Source organism: Sminthopsis crassicaudata, chromosome 2, assembly GCF_048593235.1.
Source record: "Sminthopsis crassicaudata isolate SCR6 chromosome 2, ASM4859323v1, whole genome shotgun sequence".
Taxonomy (NCBI): Eukaryota; Metazoa; Chordata; class Mammalia; order Dasyuromorphia; family Dasyuridae; genus Sminthopsis; species Sminthopsis crassicaudata.
The window spans coordinates 615,535,030-615,552,976 of NC_133618.1; the positions used below are offsets into that span (position 1 = coordinate 615,535,030).

A 17,947-nucleotide genomic window follows, 5' to 3' on the forward strand; every position below is an offset into this window, starting at 1 on the left:
AGACCCAAAACTTGAGATCTCTTCCAGTTCTATATCTATGATTCTATGATCCTGTAAAGTGCTTAATTGTTTTGAAACACTCCCTGTATTTTTTTAAACTGCCCTTAAATTGTGACTATTTCTCTTTTTAAATGACTGACAGCTAGTGCTGAAATTAACATATTTGTTGCGAGCTGTCGACTCTAGAAGCTGCCGGATCACTCTCTGGGAAGAGATCTGCTGTGTCTACTCAAATCTCTCAGACAGATTCTTCTTCCTGTAGTGAACCGTTGTCTCCAGGCAGTTGCTGTTAACTCTTGTCCAAAGAAGTGACTTCCCTTCCTGCAGAGAGCCCCGTCAAGCCTGATGTAATGCAGAGAGTCTTCTTCTTGAATCCTGGCTCTGAATCTCCTCCAGCTCTTATCCTTCTCCAGGCCGATCTGCTCTGCGCCCAGTGCTGTCCTCTCTTTTATTCTCCCAGAGAATGGGCGTGGGATAATGCAAGGGCTTCTGGGAAGAACCACCTCAGCCAATGAGCTTGCCCCCTCTTATCAAGTCAACCTGAGTTCTCACCTTGTAACTATCCAGACAACCTCAGTTCTCACTTAGTAATCCTAACATCTCCCCCTTTCTTTTGATTTAGAACATAGGACAGTCATGACCTTGAAACATAAATCCATCAATATGGGAAGTATTACAGATAATTACATAAATGACCTTGAAACATAAATCCATCAATATGGGAAGTATTACAGATAATTACATAAATTACATAAGCACATAGTAACATAGTAACATAACACATGCTAGAAGTATATAACATAATCATAAATTGAAAATTTATAAATGTCCATAAGTCCATTGTCCATTAGTCTCATCTTGTGTGAGGAAGTCCAATGATTCCTGCTGGTTTTTAAAGTTCTTTAACAGTCTTCTTATTATCCATGCTCTTTCAGTGTCAGATGTTTCTTAGATCTTCTCCTTTATTTTGAGGTCTTTCTCTTTTTCTGTCTCTCTCTGATGGACAAGGCGAATATGACTTGTTGGCACCCATCTGATTCCTTCTCCAGCTGAAGAAATACAAGCAAACCCTCTCTCCCAGGCAGTTAACCTATCTAATTACCTTCTATTTACGACTTTCTAAATCTCTTCTCATCATCTGGCAATTACATTGGAATTGTTTGCACTGGACACAGCCATGTTGGTTTAAAAGGCCTGTATTCTCCCCAAGTGTAATCCATTTTTGCAATCTGATTGCCTTTTGGCTCACTTATCAGGTAATCCCTTTCTGCCATGTGATTACTTTTCTGCTGATTGATTAAATCAGAGTCCTGGCCTTCTAAAAGTTCTTTGGGTGTAACATCAGCTGCCATCATGCCCCAAGTCTTTTTTGCCTGGGGCCCTGGATCTGGGCCCCTCATCCTATTTCCCTGAATTAGTTTACACTCTGATGCCCAATGGAGTCCTCTGTTGCATTTTGGACATGGGGTTTTAGGTCTTCTCTCACCCTGTCTTCTCACTGTATCTCCATACCTACACTGAGCTCTTAGATGCCCAATTTTTCCACATTGAAAACATCGCCGAGTTTCTCTAGAAGTCCCTTGCCAGGAGGGACCCTGCCTTTCCACATTCATCATTGTCCGGGTGTAAAAAGCATTTGTTCCCACTGTAGCACAGCGTCTTATGATCTCCTCTAAAGGAGCATCTTTGTCTAATCCCCATATAATTCTTTTGCAAATCTCGTTGGCATTTTCCTTAGCCAGATGTCTGGTCATTATTTCTGTAGCTGCATTTTCTCCAATAGTTCTTTTGACAGCAGTTTGCAAACGTCCCACAAAATCTGCAAAAGGTTCATTGGGACCTTGCTGTATTTTAGTGAAAGCCTCTCCGTGATCTTTCTGTCCAGGGAGGACACCCCAAGCTTTTATTGCAGCCTTAGCAATTTGTTCATATATTGTCATGGTATAATCAGTCTGTTCTGAATTCTCTCCATACCGACCTTCACCAGCCAAGTGCTCAAAAGTGAATTGTGTGTTAACTCCTATTTCCAAATTGCATCTGACTTGAATTTTACATAATTCATGAAATCTGAAAGCATAATAAATTTTCTCCAGGTTCAGGCATATCCTTGCTATGGATTTCCAATCATTCGGGGTTAGGACTTCATAAGACAAACCATCTAGTAACATTTTAACATAAGCTGATGTAGCCCCATAAAGGGTACAACCTTTTTTCAAATCCTTAATTTTATTCAAATCTAAAGGTGCATATCTTCTCCTTTTTATCAAGTCAACCTGAGTTCTCACCTTGTAACTATCCAGACAACCTCAGTTCTCACTTAGTAATCCTAACACATATTTATGATTGAAATGACAATGGTTACTCCAATAGATCTGTGATGGAGACCATCTGTACCCAGACAGTTTTATAAGGACTGAATATGAATCACAACATAGTATTTTCCCTTTTTTGTTGGTCTTATTGTTTGCTTGCTTATTTTTTTCTTTCTCACTTTTCCCCATTTTTATTTGATTTTTCTTGTACAGCATGATAAATGTGAAAATACATTTGGAAGAATTATACATGTTTAACCTATATTGGATTACTTGCATCTAGGGGAAGGGGGAAGTAGGAAGGGAGGGAAAAACATTTGGAACACAAGATTTTGCAAGAGTGTATGTTGAAACTATCCTTGCATGTGTTTTGAAAAACAAAAAGCTATTATTATTATTTAAAGTTTAAAGTTTTAAATTATTTTTAAAAGGAAGAAATGTCCGTGGTCATAATGTCACTGTGTAGGGTATTTTATGTTAAGTGCTCTGTGCCCTGGGTATCACTGCCCACAACTGGGAAAGCAGCCTAGTCTGAACAGATTCATCCCCATGGTAACTATAAATATGCTCCAGCAATGTGAATACTTCTCTCTACCAATGAGAGATTGTTCTTACCCATAGTGTCCCAAATTACACAAATTAAGGCCACATCAAAGTAATCATAATTGGCAGGGAGCATCCGGCACATCTTGTTAAGGAGTTAATAGTACATGACACACACAGCTATTTGCATTCTAGGAAGACAGGAGCATCATTTCCCCTTGATTCAATTTTTGTTGTTGTTCAGTTCTGTATGATTCTTTATGACCCCATTTGGGTTTTTCTTGGCAAAAATACTGGAATGTTTTGGCATTTCCTTCTCCAGATCATTTTATAAATGAAGAGACTGAGAAAAATAGGGTTAAATGACTTGCCCAGGACCACATAACTAGCAAGTGTCTGAGGTTGAACTGAATTAGGGAAAATGAGTCTCCTTAATTCCAGGTTTGGTGCTCTAACTACTGTACCACGTAGCTATTTTGATGAGATGCACTTGACAAACTTATTAGAGGTCACTTGGTGCTAAATATAAAACAGGCAAAAACCAGTTCCAGACCTCAAAAAGCTTATATTCCACTAGCTGGATATGGCTAAATCATAGAAATGAATACAAAATAATTTGAGGAGGGAGAAAAGACTTAACAAATAGGGGGTTGAAGGCAGACTTCACAATGGACCTGACCTTAAAGTTTAGCCCTGAAAGAAAGTGAACATTTAGAGAGGCGGAGTCCAAGAGTAGAAATGCATGGGAGACCAAGCATTGAGTTCACCGAACAACAGGCAATCCAGTTTGATGATTAGATATGGTATGTGAAGAATAATCTGAAATAAGCTGGAAAGGGAAGTGGGACCAAATACTATCCTGAAGAGCTTGCATTTTCCACTTAGAGATAATGCAGAACCACTGAGGAGTTTTCAGTAGGGGAAGGTTACATTTATGTCTCAGACTAGTCAAAGCTGAACTTTCCTTACAAGTAGTCACACTCTATCCCTTTTAATAGTCAACAATTCAATTTCTTTGACCGGTTCACTTTCAGAGATGTCAAGATTTTTGCTTTATTGGCTTTTTTTACTTGTAGAATTCGTTCTGTTCTAGATGTTTAAGATTGCTGGATGCCTAACTTATCTTAATCTGATGACTAAAGTATTGTTGTTCTGAAAAGGGAAATCTTTTCTGCCCATTTCCATGAGGAATCAGAAGTGACTTCACTTTCTTTTAAGGTTTCTACTCAATAAGTCCAGATTTGAACTAAGACATCTAAATTCATTCTGTTAATGAAAGTGCTTCATATTTATCTTTATTTCACAAGACATTTCCATGCATGTTCATATATACAAACATGTAGACACATGTGTATAAAGTATACATACAAACATATAAATGTATGTGCATACATGATCAGTGTGTATGACAATAAGCACATGTGTGGTAATATGTTTTGTTTATGTGTATAGAATTATTGTATTATATATTTATACATGCCTCTAGTATGCTGTCCAGATTTGTCATATATTATATATGTTTATCTTGAAATATATTATCATAATGTATATTTTATTATAAAATTCTATATATATATATAGCTTGAAAAAAATCATTCTGAATGCTAAGAATATATATTGCAAATGACCTTTCAGAATATGGTTATTCAGCTAACCTGAAAAGCTGATAGGTTTTGTGATTGTAGTTGTGGTTGTTGTTGCTCAGTCATTGTCATGTCCGAGTCTTCCTGACTCACTAGATCCCTGTACCCTCTATTGTCTGTCCACATTCATGTTCATTGCTTCCATGACAGGATCTATCCATTGCATTTTCTGCTATGCCCTTTTTCTTTTGCCTTCAATTTTCCCAATATCAGGGTCTTTTCCAATAGGTCTGGTCTCTTCACATGGTTGATGTATTTTAGCTTCAGCTTCAGTATTTGACCATCCAGTGAATAGCTTGAATTAATTTCTTTAAGTATTGACTGATTTGATCTCCTCACTATCCAATGGATCCTCAAAGTCTTCATCAGCACCATAATTCAAAAGCATCATTTCTTTGGTGCTCCCCTTTCCTTAGAGTCCAGTTCTCATAGCCATCTATTGCTACCAGACATAGCATCCAGCTTGAGTAACAGCTTCCCTAGTTCTCAGTTTCCCTATCTATAACATACAGAGCTCCAACTTGTTGACTTTGGAGAACCTTTCCAGCTCTCTACTACCTTATGATCTGTCATCCTATCCTAGATCATGTTTGCTCCTAACTATAAATATCTAACATTTATATAGCATTTTAAGGACTGCAAAGTATTTTACAAATATTATTTCATTTGAACCTTACTACAATAATCCTAAGAAGTAGGGACTATTAATGTTCCCATTGGATAGATGAGTAAACTGAGACAGAAGACAAGCAACCTGCTCAGGATCACCCTGTGAATGTTTGAAACAGTTCTCTAACCATGTGGCAATCTAGCAGTATCTGTCAAGTTCATAATCTCTTAAACTTAGAATTTTTTTAAATATCTAGGAAGTAATAAGGTAGTAACAGATGTGCTTTTTGTGTCTTCCAGGTGGTGCAGGGGACCGGGAGAAGATGCCTGTCAATCATGAAGCTTTCCTTCTTATGGCTAACTCCCAGAACGACATGGAAGATTGGGTGAAAGCCATCCGCCGGGTGATATGGGCTCCATTTGGTGGAGGTATTACAAATAGCTCCCATGCTCCTAAATTAAAACTGTTGCCTCAAGGTAAACCTCTTCCTCCCCTATTCGGATATGCATCTTGTTCCTGAGTCCCCCATGTGTATTTCTAAAGCAGTCATTCATAGCCAGGTTGGTCTGCAGGTTTCTGGAAAGAAGGGATAAAATATCAGAAAGATCATAGAATTGACAAAAAATACTGGAGGAAACCCGCAACAGGAAACAAAACAGCTTTTCAAAGAGATTCTGTTCTCTGGTAACTGCTCATGTAACTTGGGTGGGTGTCTGAGTCTGTTTGGGTACTTGTCTGCCAGTATTTAGGAATGTTTGTGTATAGACAGTGGGTGTGTGGTTGTGTGTTGACAGTGACTCCTTCTGTGTATACACACACATGGGTTCTGGGTCGGGCTATTCATCCTGCACATGACCCCTTTCAACCTTTCACTCCTGCCAGATGGGACAGATGTTCAGCTCTGTCCTATCCTCCATCCCCCACCTGTAAAAGCTAAGCTCCTTGCTCTGCAGCTGAAGCTTTGTTGTGGAAAACAGCAGCCAAAGCCCCTTAATGGGAGATGATCATTCAGAGGAGATGGAGAAATAATCATTTGAGTAACACATGAGGAAAAGAAATAAAGCAGATGACCAGAAAATTCCAAAAACATGGATCCTGTTCCCCGTGTTACTCCAGGGTCTCCAGGCTTTGAGGTTACTTCCTGGGCATGGGAACACTAGGTTTACACTACTCTCCTATTCTGTTTGAAATGGAAGTGGTCTCAGTCTTTATTCTATGCAAATTTAAGAACATGGATATAGCCACTATATCGTATATATGATATGCAATTCTGCAAAATTCAAAGCCAGCCTCAGACACTGACTATCCTATCCATGGGACCCTGGGCAAGCCACTCAAACTCTGTCTGCCTCAGTTGTTTCTACTATAAAATAGGGATAATAATAGCACTTATTTCCCAAGGTTATTGTGATGATCCAATGAAATAATATTTCTGGGACAAAGTTGGTGCTTAATAAATGTTTGTTCCCTTATTCCTGTCTCTATAGGAATCACAGAGTCATAGATTCTGAATTAGAAGGTTCTCTAGGAGTAATCTAGGACAATCTGTCCATTTTATAAATAAGAAAACTGATAATTATTGAGTTTAGTATGAAAATTAGATCCACTCTGACTCCAAGCCAACACTTATTCCTCTACAATGCGTTGCCTCCCTAGCAGTTTGTACCTTCTCTGTGCCTATTCATTCATAAGCACTGATTAAGATCCTACTAAGTGGTGAACATTGTGCTAGGCAGGTGAGAATACAAAATGAAAAATGACACTCAAAACTACTATTTGACTAGACTGCAAAGGATCTTAATTCCTAAAAATGGAGGCTGCTCCATACTTTGGAAATTCAGGATTCTTCTAATGTGCAAAAAATCCATGTGTTTAGTTTGGTCTAATTCTTAAGATAAAGAAATGTCCAGTGTTATTTGCCCTTGGTGTAGGTGATGCATGAGAGAGATGCAGTTAACAAAAGGTACCAGACTTTTAAGCACTAAGAGTTAAGAAAATTAACTAAGAATTCATTCAGCCTGCGAGCAGGAATAACTGAGGGCCAAAGAAAATGGGTTTTCTGCTGCAGAGGGCTCAAAAGGAAGGATTATTTCTGATGGTCAAAGTGCCAGATGGGGAGTTTGGAGGCTTTAAGTATCCCTTTTGAAAAAAGTGCATCAGATTCCCTGTCTGTCATGGAATGACCTATTCTTCAGTCATTTTATAGGCTGCCTCATGAGAAGAAATCCTTGTGTTCCAAGATTCTTTTTCTTCACTTAGAGAGAACTCTCCCTTTTTAAAAAGCAACAGAAAAGTTCCCATGTTTTCCTTTGATGGTAACAACCTTTTGGCAGGGAGTCTTTCCCACCCAAGTGCTCCAAAGTGGGCACCCAACCCATCTCCAAAGTCTCTCTAATTATCACCTACAGGTAATTAGTACTCAGAAATAGGAAAAGAGCAGGGAGAGGAAAGGGAGGATTGAAGAACCAAAAAAAAAAAAGTTACAAACCACTTTAAGGACAAAGCAGAGAAGTTGAGTGATTTAGGGGACAGCCAGAGAACTGGTCAAGAAGTGTGACTTGGACAAATACTCATGCTGTGACAGAGACTAGATCATTTAACCTCTGTAAGACTAGAAGGTGTCGTTCTGTCTTAGAGTTTATTCATCTGGGAGTTTGTCTCTCCCTTGGATTCTCCTTGAGAGAAGGGACTTTTTTGTTTATTTGTTGACTTTTCTTTGTAAAAAGAGTGTTTCACACAGCACTTGGCACATAGTAGATACTTAATGAATATTTGTTGTTTAGACTGAGAGTTCCCTCTACCTATATAAATCAGTTTATTTTTGAGGCCATGTTTTGCTTCATTTCTTTTTTACCAGACTCAATCACTGAATGAATATTGCCTCAGTCAAACTGAGACCTGTTAAATACTTTAGCTTAAAAAGTCCAACTCCCATTGCATCCTGGGCCATCTCCAGGTGTCCATATCTGTATTTTGCCTCTGTACCCTGATGGCTCTGGAGGAGAAAGTAAGGCTGGTGACTCTTAAATCCAATTCTCTTATAGGGATCATCTCCCTGATGATGTCCTCTTTGAGAACTAAGGACCTTAATATATATAAAATCTTTGGTTTCTGCCCAGGGACAGAATTTTTGGGGAATAAAAATGACCTGGGGAGTAAATATTTTCTCTGATTCTTCAAGTTCACTGTTGTCAAATGATTATGGGAAACACACTGAAAAGGGAAGAAAATATCCACACACACATACATCCCCTGCTAAGAAAATAGGCCCTATGTTCTGTTCCCAGATCATACAGCTCTCTGAGGCTAAAGAAGGGAATATTTATGGATCTCATTGATCTTGCCTTCCACATATAAACTCTTCCAGCATCTGTGACTTTGACATGCGATTGAAAAAGCACTTTCATCAAGTACTATCAAGGCCAATCTTGTAGCCTCTGTCATACTCTGGGCAAGTTTCCTCATCTCTAGAATGAGGGGGTTGGACTAATAAACTTTCAATACCATGTACCTCTGGTTTCCTCTTTATTATGTATTTCTCTGAGCTTGGAGAGGCATTGCAAGGCTTTTTTCTTGAGAAGGAAATGATTAAAAGGGGATGATCCATTCTGGTCCTTTGCCATCCCTTCTTCTCTCTGAGTCTCTTTAGACCTTTGGAATCTGAAATCTGAGAATGAAGCTAAATTCATCTTCTTCCTCTATCCAAAGAGCAAAAAAATTGTACAGTCCAAATCAAGCTGATTTGGGGCTGGAGAATTGTAGCCATAATGTTACTTTAAAATTTTTGCAAGATTATGTCATATAAAGCTTCTAATTCCCCAGGTACTCAGCCTGCAATTTGGATATACACCCAATGGTCATCTAGTCCCTTAGTAGTGATTAATAGGGTTTCCCACACAATTACATATATTTTCTCTAGAAATATAAATCTTTATTAATTTTAAAAAGCATGAATTTTCATGTGAGCTTTTTCTCAACAACCACTTCAATCCAATGCCAAAATTCTAAATATTAAATCACTAAATACTAAAATCATGTTTAGTAAGAGCAGCTAAAGCCTCCAGAGGCTAAGATTGTTCAAAGCTGTTCTAGAACCTGGGAAAACCTACCAATTCTAGTGAATTAGCTTCTGGTTGGTTTTAGTTTTGCAATAAGGATTGAATTGATTGGCTTTTATCTCAATCTAATTAATTATCTAATCCTTCTTTGGTTTAAGTAGACTCTTAGCCATAAAGAATATTTATACAGTTACATGAAGTTGAAATATAGAAATAAAGAAGGAAACCTTACCAATTGTATTAATTTCCTCCTTTTTTGAGGTACCAAAGAAAAAGCATAAATCAAAAAAGTTGTAGATCAGTATATATGCTCGGGCAGGTTAATTTTAACTTGCTTTTATAGAGTCAAATCAGCATGGGTGCCTCAAATTATATCACATCTATATTTATTTATATGACATAAATCAAAAGGACTAGCAGTTTCCCTAGTTAATTTGTTCAAAGTATATGGTCACCTCAGATTATTGAAGGGGAAACCTACTTGGGGTCATGTGTTAAATAACCTGGTTGTTGGGTTATTAGTAAATTAACCCTCAAAGAGCCAAATCTCCATAGCTCCTTAGTAAATAAAAGAGAGTTATGGATCTTTTTGAGATATAGTGTGCCAAGAAACTAGAAACTGAAGAGGCAAAATTCAGCTAAGAGGATTAAAAGGAATTTATGAAAGAATACATTAAGGTAGCAGCACTCTGACAGGATGAACCCTAGAGATTAGCAAGGGATTCAAGATGGAGGCAACTTTTATTAATACATTTCATAATGAGATAAAGATAGTTCTGATAAAGGGGATGAGCCATTGCATCTCAGCTCTTATCTAACTGCAGGTAAGAAACACTAGGTAATACCTCTCTCATTATTGTATTCCTCAAAAGAACCTCCCCCAACTCTGATTGACAACAATGGAGTTACTGAGTCAAAATAACCTTCAATGCCTAAAAAGTCTGATTCCATAAATATATAGAATATGCTTGATTCAGTTTATTTTTTAATCATTCTTATCATCATTCTATTAATCAAAGAATCTTGAGTAGCTTTTCATTGCTGGAAGATCAAGTATAAATTTGTTATCCTGGCATTCAAGGCTCTATCTAGCTCCAGTTTACCTTTCCAGTCTGTCTCCTTTTACATAGTCTGCTTTTCAACCAAACTGACAAGTTACTATTCCCTATTGTTGTCATGATAATCTCCTATCTGTACCTACCTTTATTAGGGCCATCCCCTGTGCCTAAAAGAGATTCTGAGCCTTTTTTCATCAGATGAAATCCTTCTCTTTCTGCCAAGTTAGGTGCCATCCTTGCAACTCTCAGTCTCACACACACGTACACACACACACACACACACACACACACACACACACACTGTTGTTCTCACCTTCTGACAAATATTATAAGTAATTGTGTACATTGACCATAAGTGTACCGTATCTTTCTATAACCTTCCCTTAGGTTATATGCCAATTGATGACAGAGACTGTATCTCATCTCAGCCCCAGATGACCACAGTGCTTTGGGCATAATAACTATTTAATAAATGATTACTGAACATAATTGAATTGTGAGAGCAAACAGACCCAGAGATTGCTATTGTTCTCAAAATAAAAGATTGGGACACATGGTCAAACAAATGATTATATTTTTGATGGTATTCTTAACTGTAAATTTTCTTTTCTTAAAGTCAGGAAGAACTGCCCCAAATTTATTATTTTCCCTACCAAGAGACACAAAATAATTCATCAGTGCCAAGGTCAAGAGCAAAACTTTGGTTTTTCAACTTATGAACTATGACTATCAGTTTGATTTTGGACAAATTAGCCACCTCTGTGGGGCTCAATTCCCTAATCTATCAAATAATGAAAAGAGAAGTGGACAGAAAGGTCTTTGAGGTCCTTTGTCATTGTGATAGTCTTCATTTCTATGAATTACAGTGAAACTAGCTGAAACATTATTTAATTCATAATCCCACTGGGTTAATTTTTGTGACGCGGAGGAAATGCAATAATAGCTGGAAAGCACAACGGTAGTTATTTTGAGGGGCAATTCCTCTCCTCTTCAAAGAGTTTGTTTTCAGTTGCTTCACATGAAGTGTTTCAATGGCATGGAGACACATAAGAACCAGGTGGAGCAAAGGGGGCACAGAAATGGCTCCATAAAAGGGAGAATGGCCTGAGACCATAAGGAACCTAGGTCAACGAGCCTCAGCCCCAGATTTTACTGATGAGGAAACTGAGGCTCACAAAAGTGGAGCCTCTTGTCCCAAGTCCCACCTTTCATAACTGAGACCTAGGATGTGAAATGAACCCTTATCCCTCATGCTCCTCCCATAGACCTCAGTCTGAGAAATCAGCTCCATCAGCAATTAGAAGCCTACTTGGACTCCCTGGGTAGGTGAAAATCCCAAGGAGGCAGCCTTCAATTAGTGATTTAAATGCAGATTTTCATTACTATCTGGAGGAATATCTGTTTGGAATTCAAATGGTACCCCATGGGCTCTCCTGGATTCTGTGAATTGAAAATTTTAATTTCACTAGCAGCGGTTTTTTTTTTTTTTTTTTTTTTTGCTACAATTCAAAAGTCCTTTTCAGAAAATTGGAATGAAAATTTATTAAATAAATATGATTTTATTATGTCAGTATAGCAATGAATGAATGAATGACAAAAATAGTACCAAAAAGACTTCCAAGGTAGAAAAAATTGTCAGAACGTACGCTATACATACAAACACATACACCAGTATACTTTTGTATATGGTTAAATGTATACTTATTATCTCCCCCTAAAAAATCTAAACTCCTTCAGAGAAGGGACTTTTTGTTTTTGTTTTGCTTAGAATAGATTTTTACCCAAAGTGGTGAATTTTACACTACTTGACCTGTAGGTGATTCTGCTGGAGGAATATTAAATTCTCAGAGAAGGCCCATCTGATTCTAATGTAATTGGGGAAAGTTTGAGAAAAATACCTAAAAATACAATTCAATATAGATAATGTTGATTTTTGGTTTTCTAAATTAATCTGTAGACTGCAGGGATCTATTTCTACTTGAATTTGATATCCCTGACTCTAAAAGATCTGTAATTTTATATACAAAAATCCCATCTACAGAAGCTTTGGGAAGTATTTATAGAATCATAGATTCAGAGCTGGAAACGACCTTAGAGTTCATCTAGTCTCACCCCTCACATTTTACAAAGTAGAAAACTGAAGCTCAGTCAGATGAAATGATTACTTATTAATAGTCAGTTGCTAATACCAGAATCAGGGTTAGCTCTCAGGTCTTGCTGATTCTCTGTGGAGAGAGGACTAATTGAATTTGAAAATAAAGAATCTGGCTCAGGATCCTGGTGCAATTGTAGGCAAGAAATCTCCCCTTCCTCCCTTTCCCCCCAAAATACCAAAAAATCTCCAAATCTTAGATCCACTTTTTCACCTCAAAAGGCAGTAGGGTAGAATTGGGGAACAGGCTATCCTCTTTCTGCCTTGTTTTTCATAGTTCTACTGAATTTGGGAAGACTTGTGGATTGACCCCAGCCTACACCCAAACCCTGGCAAGAGAGAGCAGCTGTTTGCCTGAAATCAGACCTCTGTCTCCCCCCGTGTGTCTTTGGCTTTTGGCTTAAGGGAAAGCTAATAAAGCAAGTTCCTTGTATCTGAAATCCTGAACCTTGAGCTACCAGACTCAGTAGAACTATGCATGGCCCCTTACCTTTACAAAACTCTTACACAATAGAGACAAGCACTCTGAGTTCAAGGTAAAGGTTCAGATTGATATTGGTGTGAGCTGAGCTCTGGTTACTTTGGAGTGAGTTAGTCTGATTCTCCTAGGGATTTTTCCTTTCTATAATTAGAGGGGAGGGAAGGGATCCCCAATCTTTCAGAGGCAAAATCCTTGTGTCTGGTTCAGTCTCTGTTCTAAGTTTAAAATCATCACATGGACCTTGACTTCCCAGATTCCTGTGCATTCACTTGAAAGATTTGTTGTTTTAAATGTACCATTTGCAATGTTGCATTCTCTGAATGCTTCCCATGTGAGTGTGTGAGTGTGTGTGTGTGTGTGTGTGTGTGTGTGTGAGTGTGTGTATTTACAGCTTCCACAATAACCATTTTGAATATGAGGAGGCTGTTCTTGAAGGAACTAGAGGAAGTAGATGGAGGATAATAGGTAAGAAGGACATTTTCAAAAGAAAAAGAGATATAGTTTTATAGGCTGGGACTTTAAGGAAACTCAACTGTTCAACCAGTGGTGTTAAGACCCTATTCATTGACTGTCCACTAACATTTCCTCCTCTCACAGAGGAAGGAATGGCTATTTCAGCAGTCTTGCTGCATGGCTTAAATTCCCCTCCACTGTGACAGCAGCAGTCATATTAAATAACGTCCCGGCTTTTCATTCCTGTCTTACATTTGTTCTATATCTGGCTCAGATCACTGGGGCTAGAAATCAATGGGACCTGTTGGTTTCTAAGTTCATGTCTAATCCAGAGGGAAGGGGTAGAAGATTAGCAAAAAGGCCAGAATCTGAGAGACTGGATGGAGATGGACTGTCTTTAATTCTAGAGAGATGTCAATTCAATATCTTCAAAGTTTACCTGCTCCCATTTATTGCAAAGAGGCAAAGGGGCTTCACTTTTAATCAGGACTTGTTTTTTCAGGCACCAGGACAGATTTCTCTGGCTCTCAATGTCAAAGACCCAGATTTCTGCCCCCATGAAAAACATATAACATTTTTCTTTTAAAAGGAAAAAAAGTGAGAAAGGGGCAGGGAGTCAGGAGAAGGTTGTATATCTGAGATCTTGTCCAAATTAAGCTCTGGGCTAATAATAGACATACCATGCAGCTAGGAGTATGAGGCCTGCTTTGTGGCACAGCTGCTGGTAGGTTATTTCTCTCTGCAACCAATCATTCCTATCAAAAAATGGCCCTGCATCCTTCTGTGAGTTTGTCCCAAAGTGATGGTAGAGTTCAGGGGAAAGGATACTGATGTGCAATTCCAGAAAGCCAGGTTTGAACCTCTACTCCAACACTGACCAGCCTTGGGACCCAAGTTTTACTCAATATAATTCAATTCAATTTGACAAGCATTTGTTGAATGCCTATTTTGTGTTAGAAACTATGCTAGTCCTAGGGATACAAAGACAGGCAAAACAAAACAAAACTCACCAAGAATTCTAGTCCTCCTGAAGCTTAACAGTGAATGCACAGAGAAGTTAATACAAAATAAAGATGAAGTAATTTAGGGAGGAGGAGATGCATTAACCATGGAGGGAAATGAGATGATTTAGCCTTCGAGTTCCCTTCCATCTCTAAACCTTTGCTCCTATGATCCACCTGTAGCTAAGAAGTATAGACCTTGATGAAATATAACTGGGGATAGGCTTGAGGCTGAAGCTGTAATTTTATCTACTTGGTTAACCTCAAAGTCTTGAGGGACAGGATTGGCTTCTTGAGATCTGTCACCCTTCTACTATTTCTTCCTTACTCTTAAACATGTGTCTATATTAAGTATCATATTAGTCACTCAGAAACCGGTGAGGTGGTCCCCAAATCTTGCTTTTACTATCCTCTGAGAACTTCTAGATATTGAAAGAGGTGAGAAATTATCCATGTCTCAAGACAAAATAATTTTTTATTGAAAAAGTAAATACATTCCACGTAATTTCTTTGGGAGGGAATAAAGACTCATAGATCTCTAAATCAAAAACAAACTTTTTGATCTTAGAGAGCTAGAGCTAGAATTTCATCTCAGAGGCCATCTGGTTCAATTTTCCTCCCTTTACACTGATTTGCCCCATGTTACCTGGAAATCACAACTTCTTAACAGCTGGGATCCTGCCCTGGACCAAAAATCTCACATTTAAATGGCTCATTAAAGAATTTGCATCACAAATAACACTGGGGGGAGAGAGAAAGGGGGAAGGGCTTCTTTTTCCTTCTTTTTATATATGAAGAAACTACCTTAAAGGGGTGACTAGCCTTTCCTAGAGCCAAAAGTCTTACAAGTTAGTGTAAGACTCAGAACTCAGATTCAGGTTTTCTGACTCCAGAATTGGAATAGTGTTCTTTCCTAGTCACTTGCTGGATTCTGAAACCTCTCTCTCTCTTTTGTTTCTGTCTGTCTCTCTCTCTCTCTGTCTCTGTTTCTGTCTCTGTCTCTGTCTCTCTGTATCTGTTTCTTTGTCACCTTTGTCTGTTTCTCCCTCCTTCATCCCCTTTCATCTACCTACCCCCCATGTCTATTTATCCAGTCATTTCATTTAAAATTAGAACGTCCAGATTACACTTATTAAAACCAGGTTTGTGGGGGTTATTTTCCCATGATTTAGAACACCAAGGACTGTGTCTGGGTTATTTGTTCTGAGTGACTAAAATGATACTTAATACAGACACGAGTTTAGGAGTAAGGAAGAAGTAGTAGAAGGGTGGCAGATCTCAGGGCTTTTTAACCTTATTCGCATGCGCTGCACTCCTCTGGCAGGCAAGTTAAATCTAAGGAGCTCTTTTCAGAATACTATTTTTAAACGACTAAGACAAAATATACAGGATTACAAAGGAAAGCAGTTATAGAGTTTATGATTTTTTGAAAAAGTTCATGGATCCCAGATGAATTTCTGGTTTAAAGAAACATCTTTTTAGTTTTTTGTAAATGAAAGTGTTAATTGTTAACTATATATGGCAGGCCCTGTACTTCAAAAGAACTGACACGTTTTCTTCCTTCATAAAGATTCTGAACTTATCAGAAACCATATAAAATAAACCTTTCCATACGACATTAATTTTTTTTTTTTTTTTTTTTTTTTTTAAGTGTAGAGTTAGCTTCTGCCCGGCTGAAATTTTCCTCAGTGACTTGTCGCCCCTCCCCCACTTTCCAGCCCTTCACCTGGGTTTTGAAGTGAGGTGACTGGAAAGGTTCAGCGCTTTCTCTGGATGAAGCCCTTCCCCCTTGGGGGAATAATCTCATTGCAGAGCGTCAGTTCTCCTGTTCCCTCTTAGGGGCAAGACAGCCCCCTAGGAAGGGGCTGGATTAGCTGGAGCGGTGGGGAGAGGGGTTATTTAGCTTGCCAAAAGAAAGCCCTACGTTTTGGCAGGGGCTCGAAGCGAGAGCCCCCCACCCCCCAAAGAAAAAAATGTGCCTCAGGAGGTTCCTTGGGTGCTGCTCTGTGACTCTGACTGCAGGGGCCCAGGGTGGAAAAATCCCCCTCCTGCATTCTCCAGCCTGATGGAAACTGGAATAGACCAGTGGGGGAAGGGAAGAGAAGGAAAGGAAGGGAACAGACCAGACCGGCTTGGGGACAGACCCACTCCGTGCCTCCAGCTCCGGGAAAGGTGCGCGGGGAAGGAGGCCGGCGGACCGCAACTGCTGGCGAGCTTCTGTCCCGGGGAGATCTGACAAGCAATTAGAGTCTGAATATATTACCCGGCCTGGCCCGGGGAAAGCCTTTGTTAAAACTTGCGCTCGGGATTTAGCGGCTGTTTACATTGGCTGCGGCTTCCTAAGGCGGCCCGGGACTGAGGGAAGGCTGGGCAAGACCCTACCTGCCGCCGGCCGGCCCGCCTGCAGTCTATGGGACTGGCGGCCCGCGCTGCACTGGATGCTTAGAATACTTTCTGCACAAGTCATCTTGGATGCCAAGGCCCCGAGCGTGCACCAGAAGCGCCTCCGTGGCCGCGCCGAGCACGGCCGAGCTCCGCTCCGCTCTCCTCCTCCGCTGGCTTCATGGACGGCAGCCAGGGCTGGAGCGGAGAATGTGTCTGATGCCCGAAGCGGCCGGGACTTCCTTCCTCTGCAGCTCCTGCTCCCTGAAGCTGCCTCCCTTCTGCCTGAAGCTCGGCGCCTGCGACCTGACGGAGTGCTGTGCCCGGACGCGAGGTACCAGCCGGGCTCCCGCTGCGCAGCTCCTCTCGGCCGGCTCTCCCGCAGTCTGGCCGGCCGGCTGGCTCCCGGGCTCTCCGTCTGTTTCCTCTCTGTCTCTTTTCTCTGTCTCTCTCTCTGCTTTCGTCTCTCTGCCTTTTCTGTTTCTCTCTTCCTCTCTCTATATCTTTCCCTCGTTCCCGTTCTCCCTCTCCCTTCTCTTCCTTCTTTCCTCCCTTTCTTCCTCTCCCTTCCTTTCTTTCCTTATTTCTCTTCCTCCTTTCTTCCATTCTTCCTTCGTTTCTTCCCTTTCTTTCTTTCCTTTTTCTTTTCTTCCTTCCCTCCTTTCTTTCCCTTTCCTCTTCCCTTCATTTTCTTTCTTTTCTTTCCTTATTTTTTTCTTTCTTCCTTTTCCTCCTCTCTTTCTTCCCTCTTTTCTTTCTTTCTTCTTTCCTTATTTTTTCTTCTTTCTGTCCTTCCTTTCTTCTCTCCTTTTCTTCTTTCCTTTTTTCCTCCTTTCTTTCTTCTTTCCTTCCTTCCTTCCTCCTTTCCTTACTTCTTCCCTCTTTCTCATTCACCCTTCCTTTCTTCCTTACTTTCTACTTTCCATTGAAAGTTTAACACTTCTTCCTTTCTTTCTGCCTTTTCTTCTGCTTTTCCTTACTTTCTTCTTTAATTCTTCTCTCCCCCCCCCTTTTTTTTTTCTTTGCTAGAGGAAAGCAGCTGGTTAGCAGGAGTAAAAATGAGTTGTTTGGGGATAGAGGAGTGGAAAGAATAGTCTCGGGGCTTACTTCATTTCCTGTTCGTGGCTTTGTAAGAATACTAGATTAATCTGAGGAATTGGGTTCAGATTCTGGCTTGGCCAGTTTGCTGTTTTTGTGTGTGACTTTGGGCGAGTCATTTTCATTTCCCCGATCCTCAGTTTCCTTCGCCAGAAA

The 17,947-nt window shown here is 39.7% G+C and overlaps 1 protein-coding gene across 10 annotated transcripts in view; it reads left to right on the top strand.

Moving 5' to 3' along the window:
- Window positions 1–17,947, top strand: part of ARHGAP22 (Rho GTPase activating protein 22) — a 400,236-nt gene that overhangs the window by 320,601 nt on the left and 61,688 nt on the right. For 7 of the 10 annotated variants that reach the window (XM_074296121.1, XM_074296122.1, XM_074296124.1 and 4 more), the window contains one exon: window positions 5,408–5,584. In XM_074296121.1, coding sequence (XP_074152222.1) covers window positions 5,408–5,584 — 177 coding nt within the window. Of the gene's footprint in view, window positions 1–5,407; window positions 5,585–16,073; window positions 17,028–17,947 lie in introns of those variants that run through there. The other 3 variants (XM_074296123.1, XM_074296128.1, XM_074296125.1) reach the window with 2 other exon arrangements.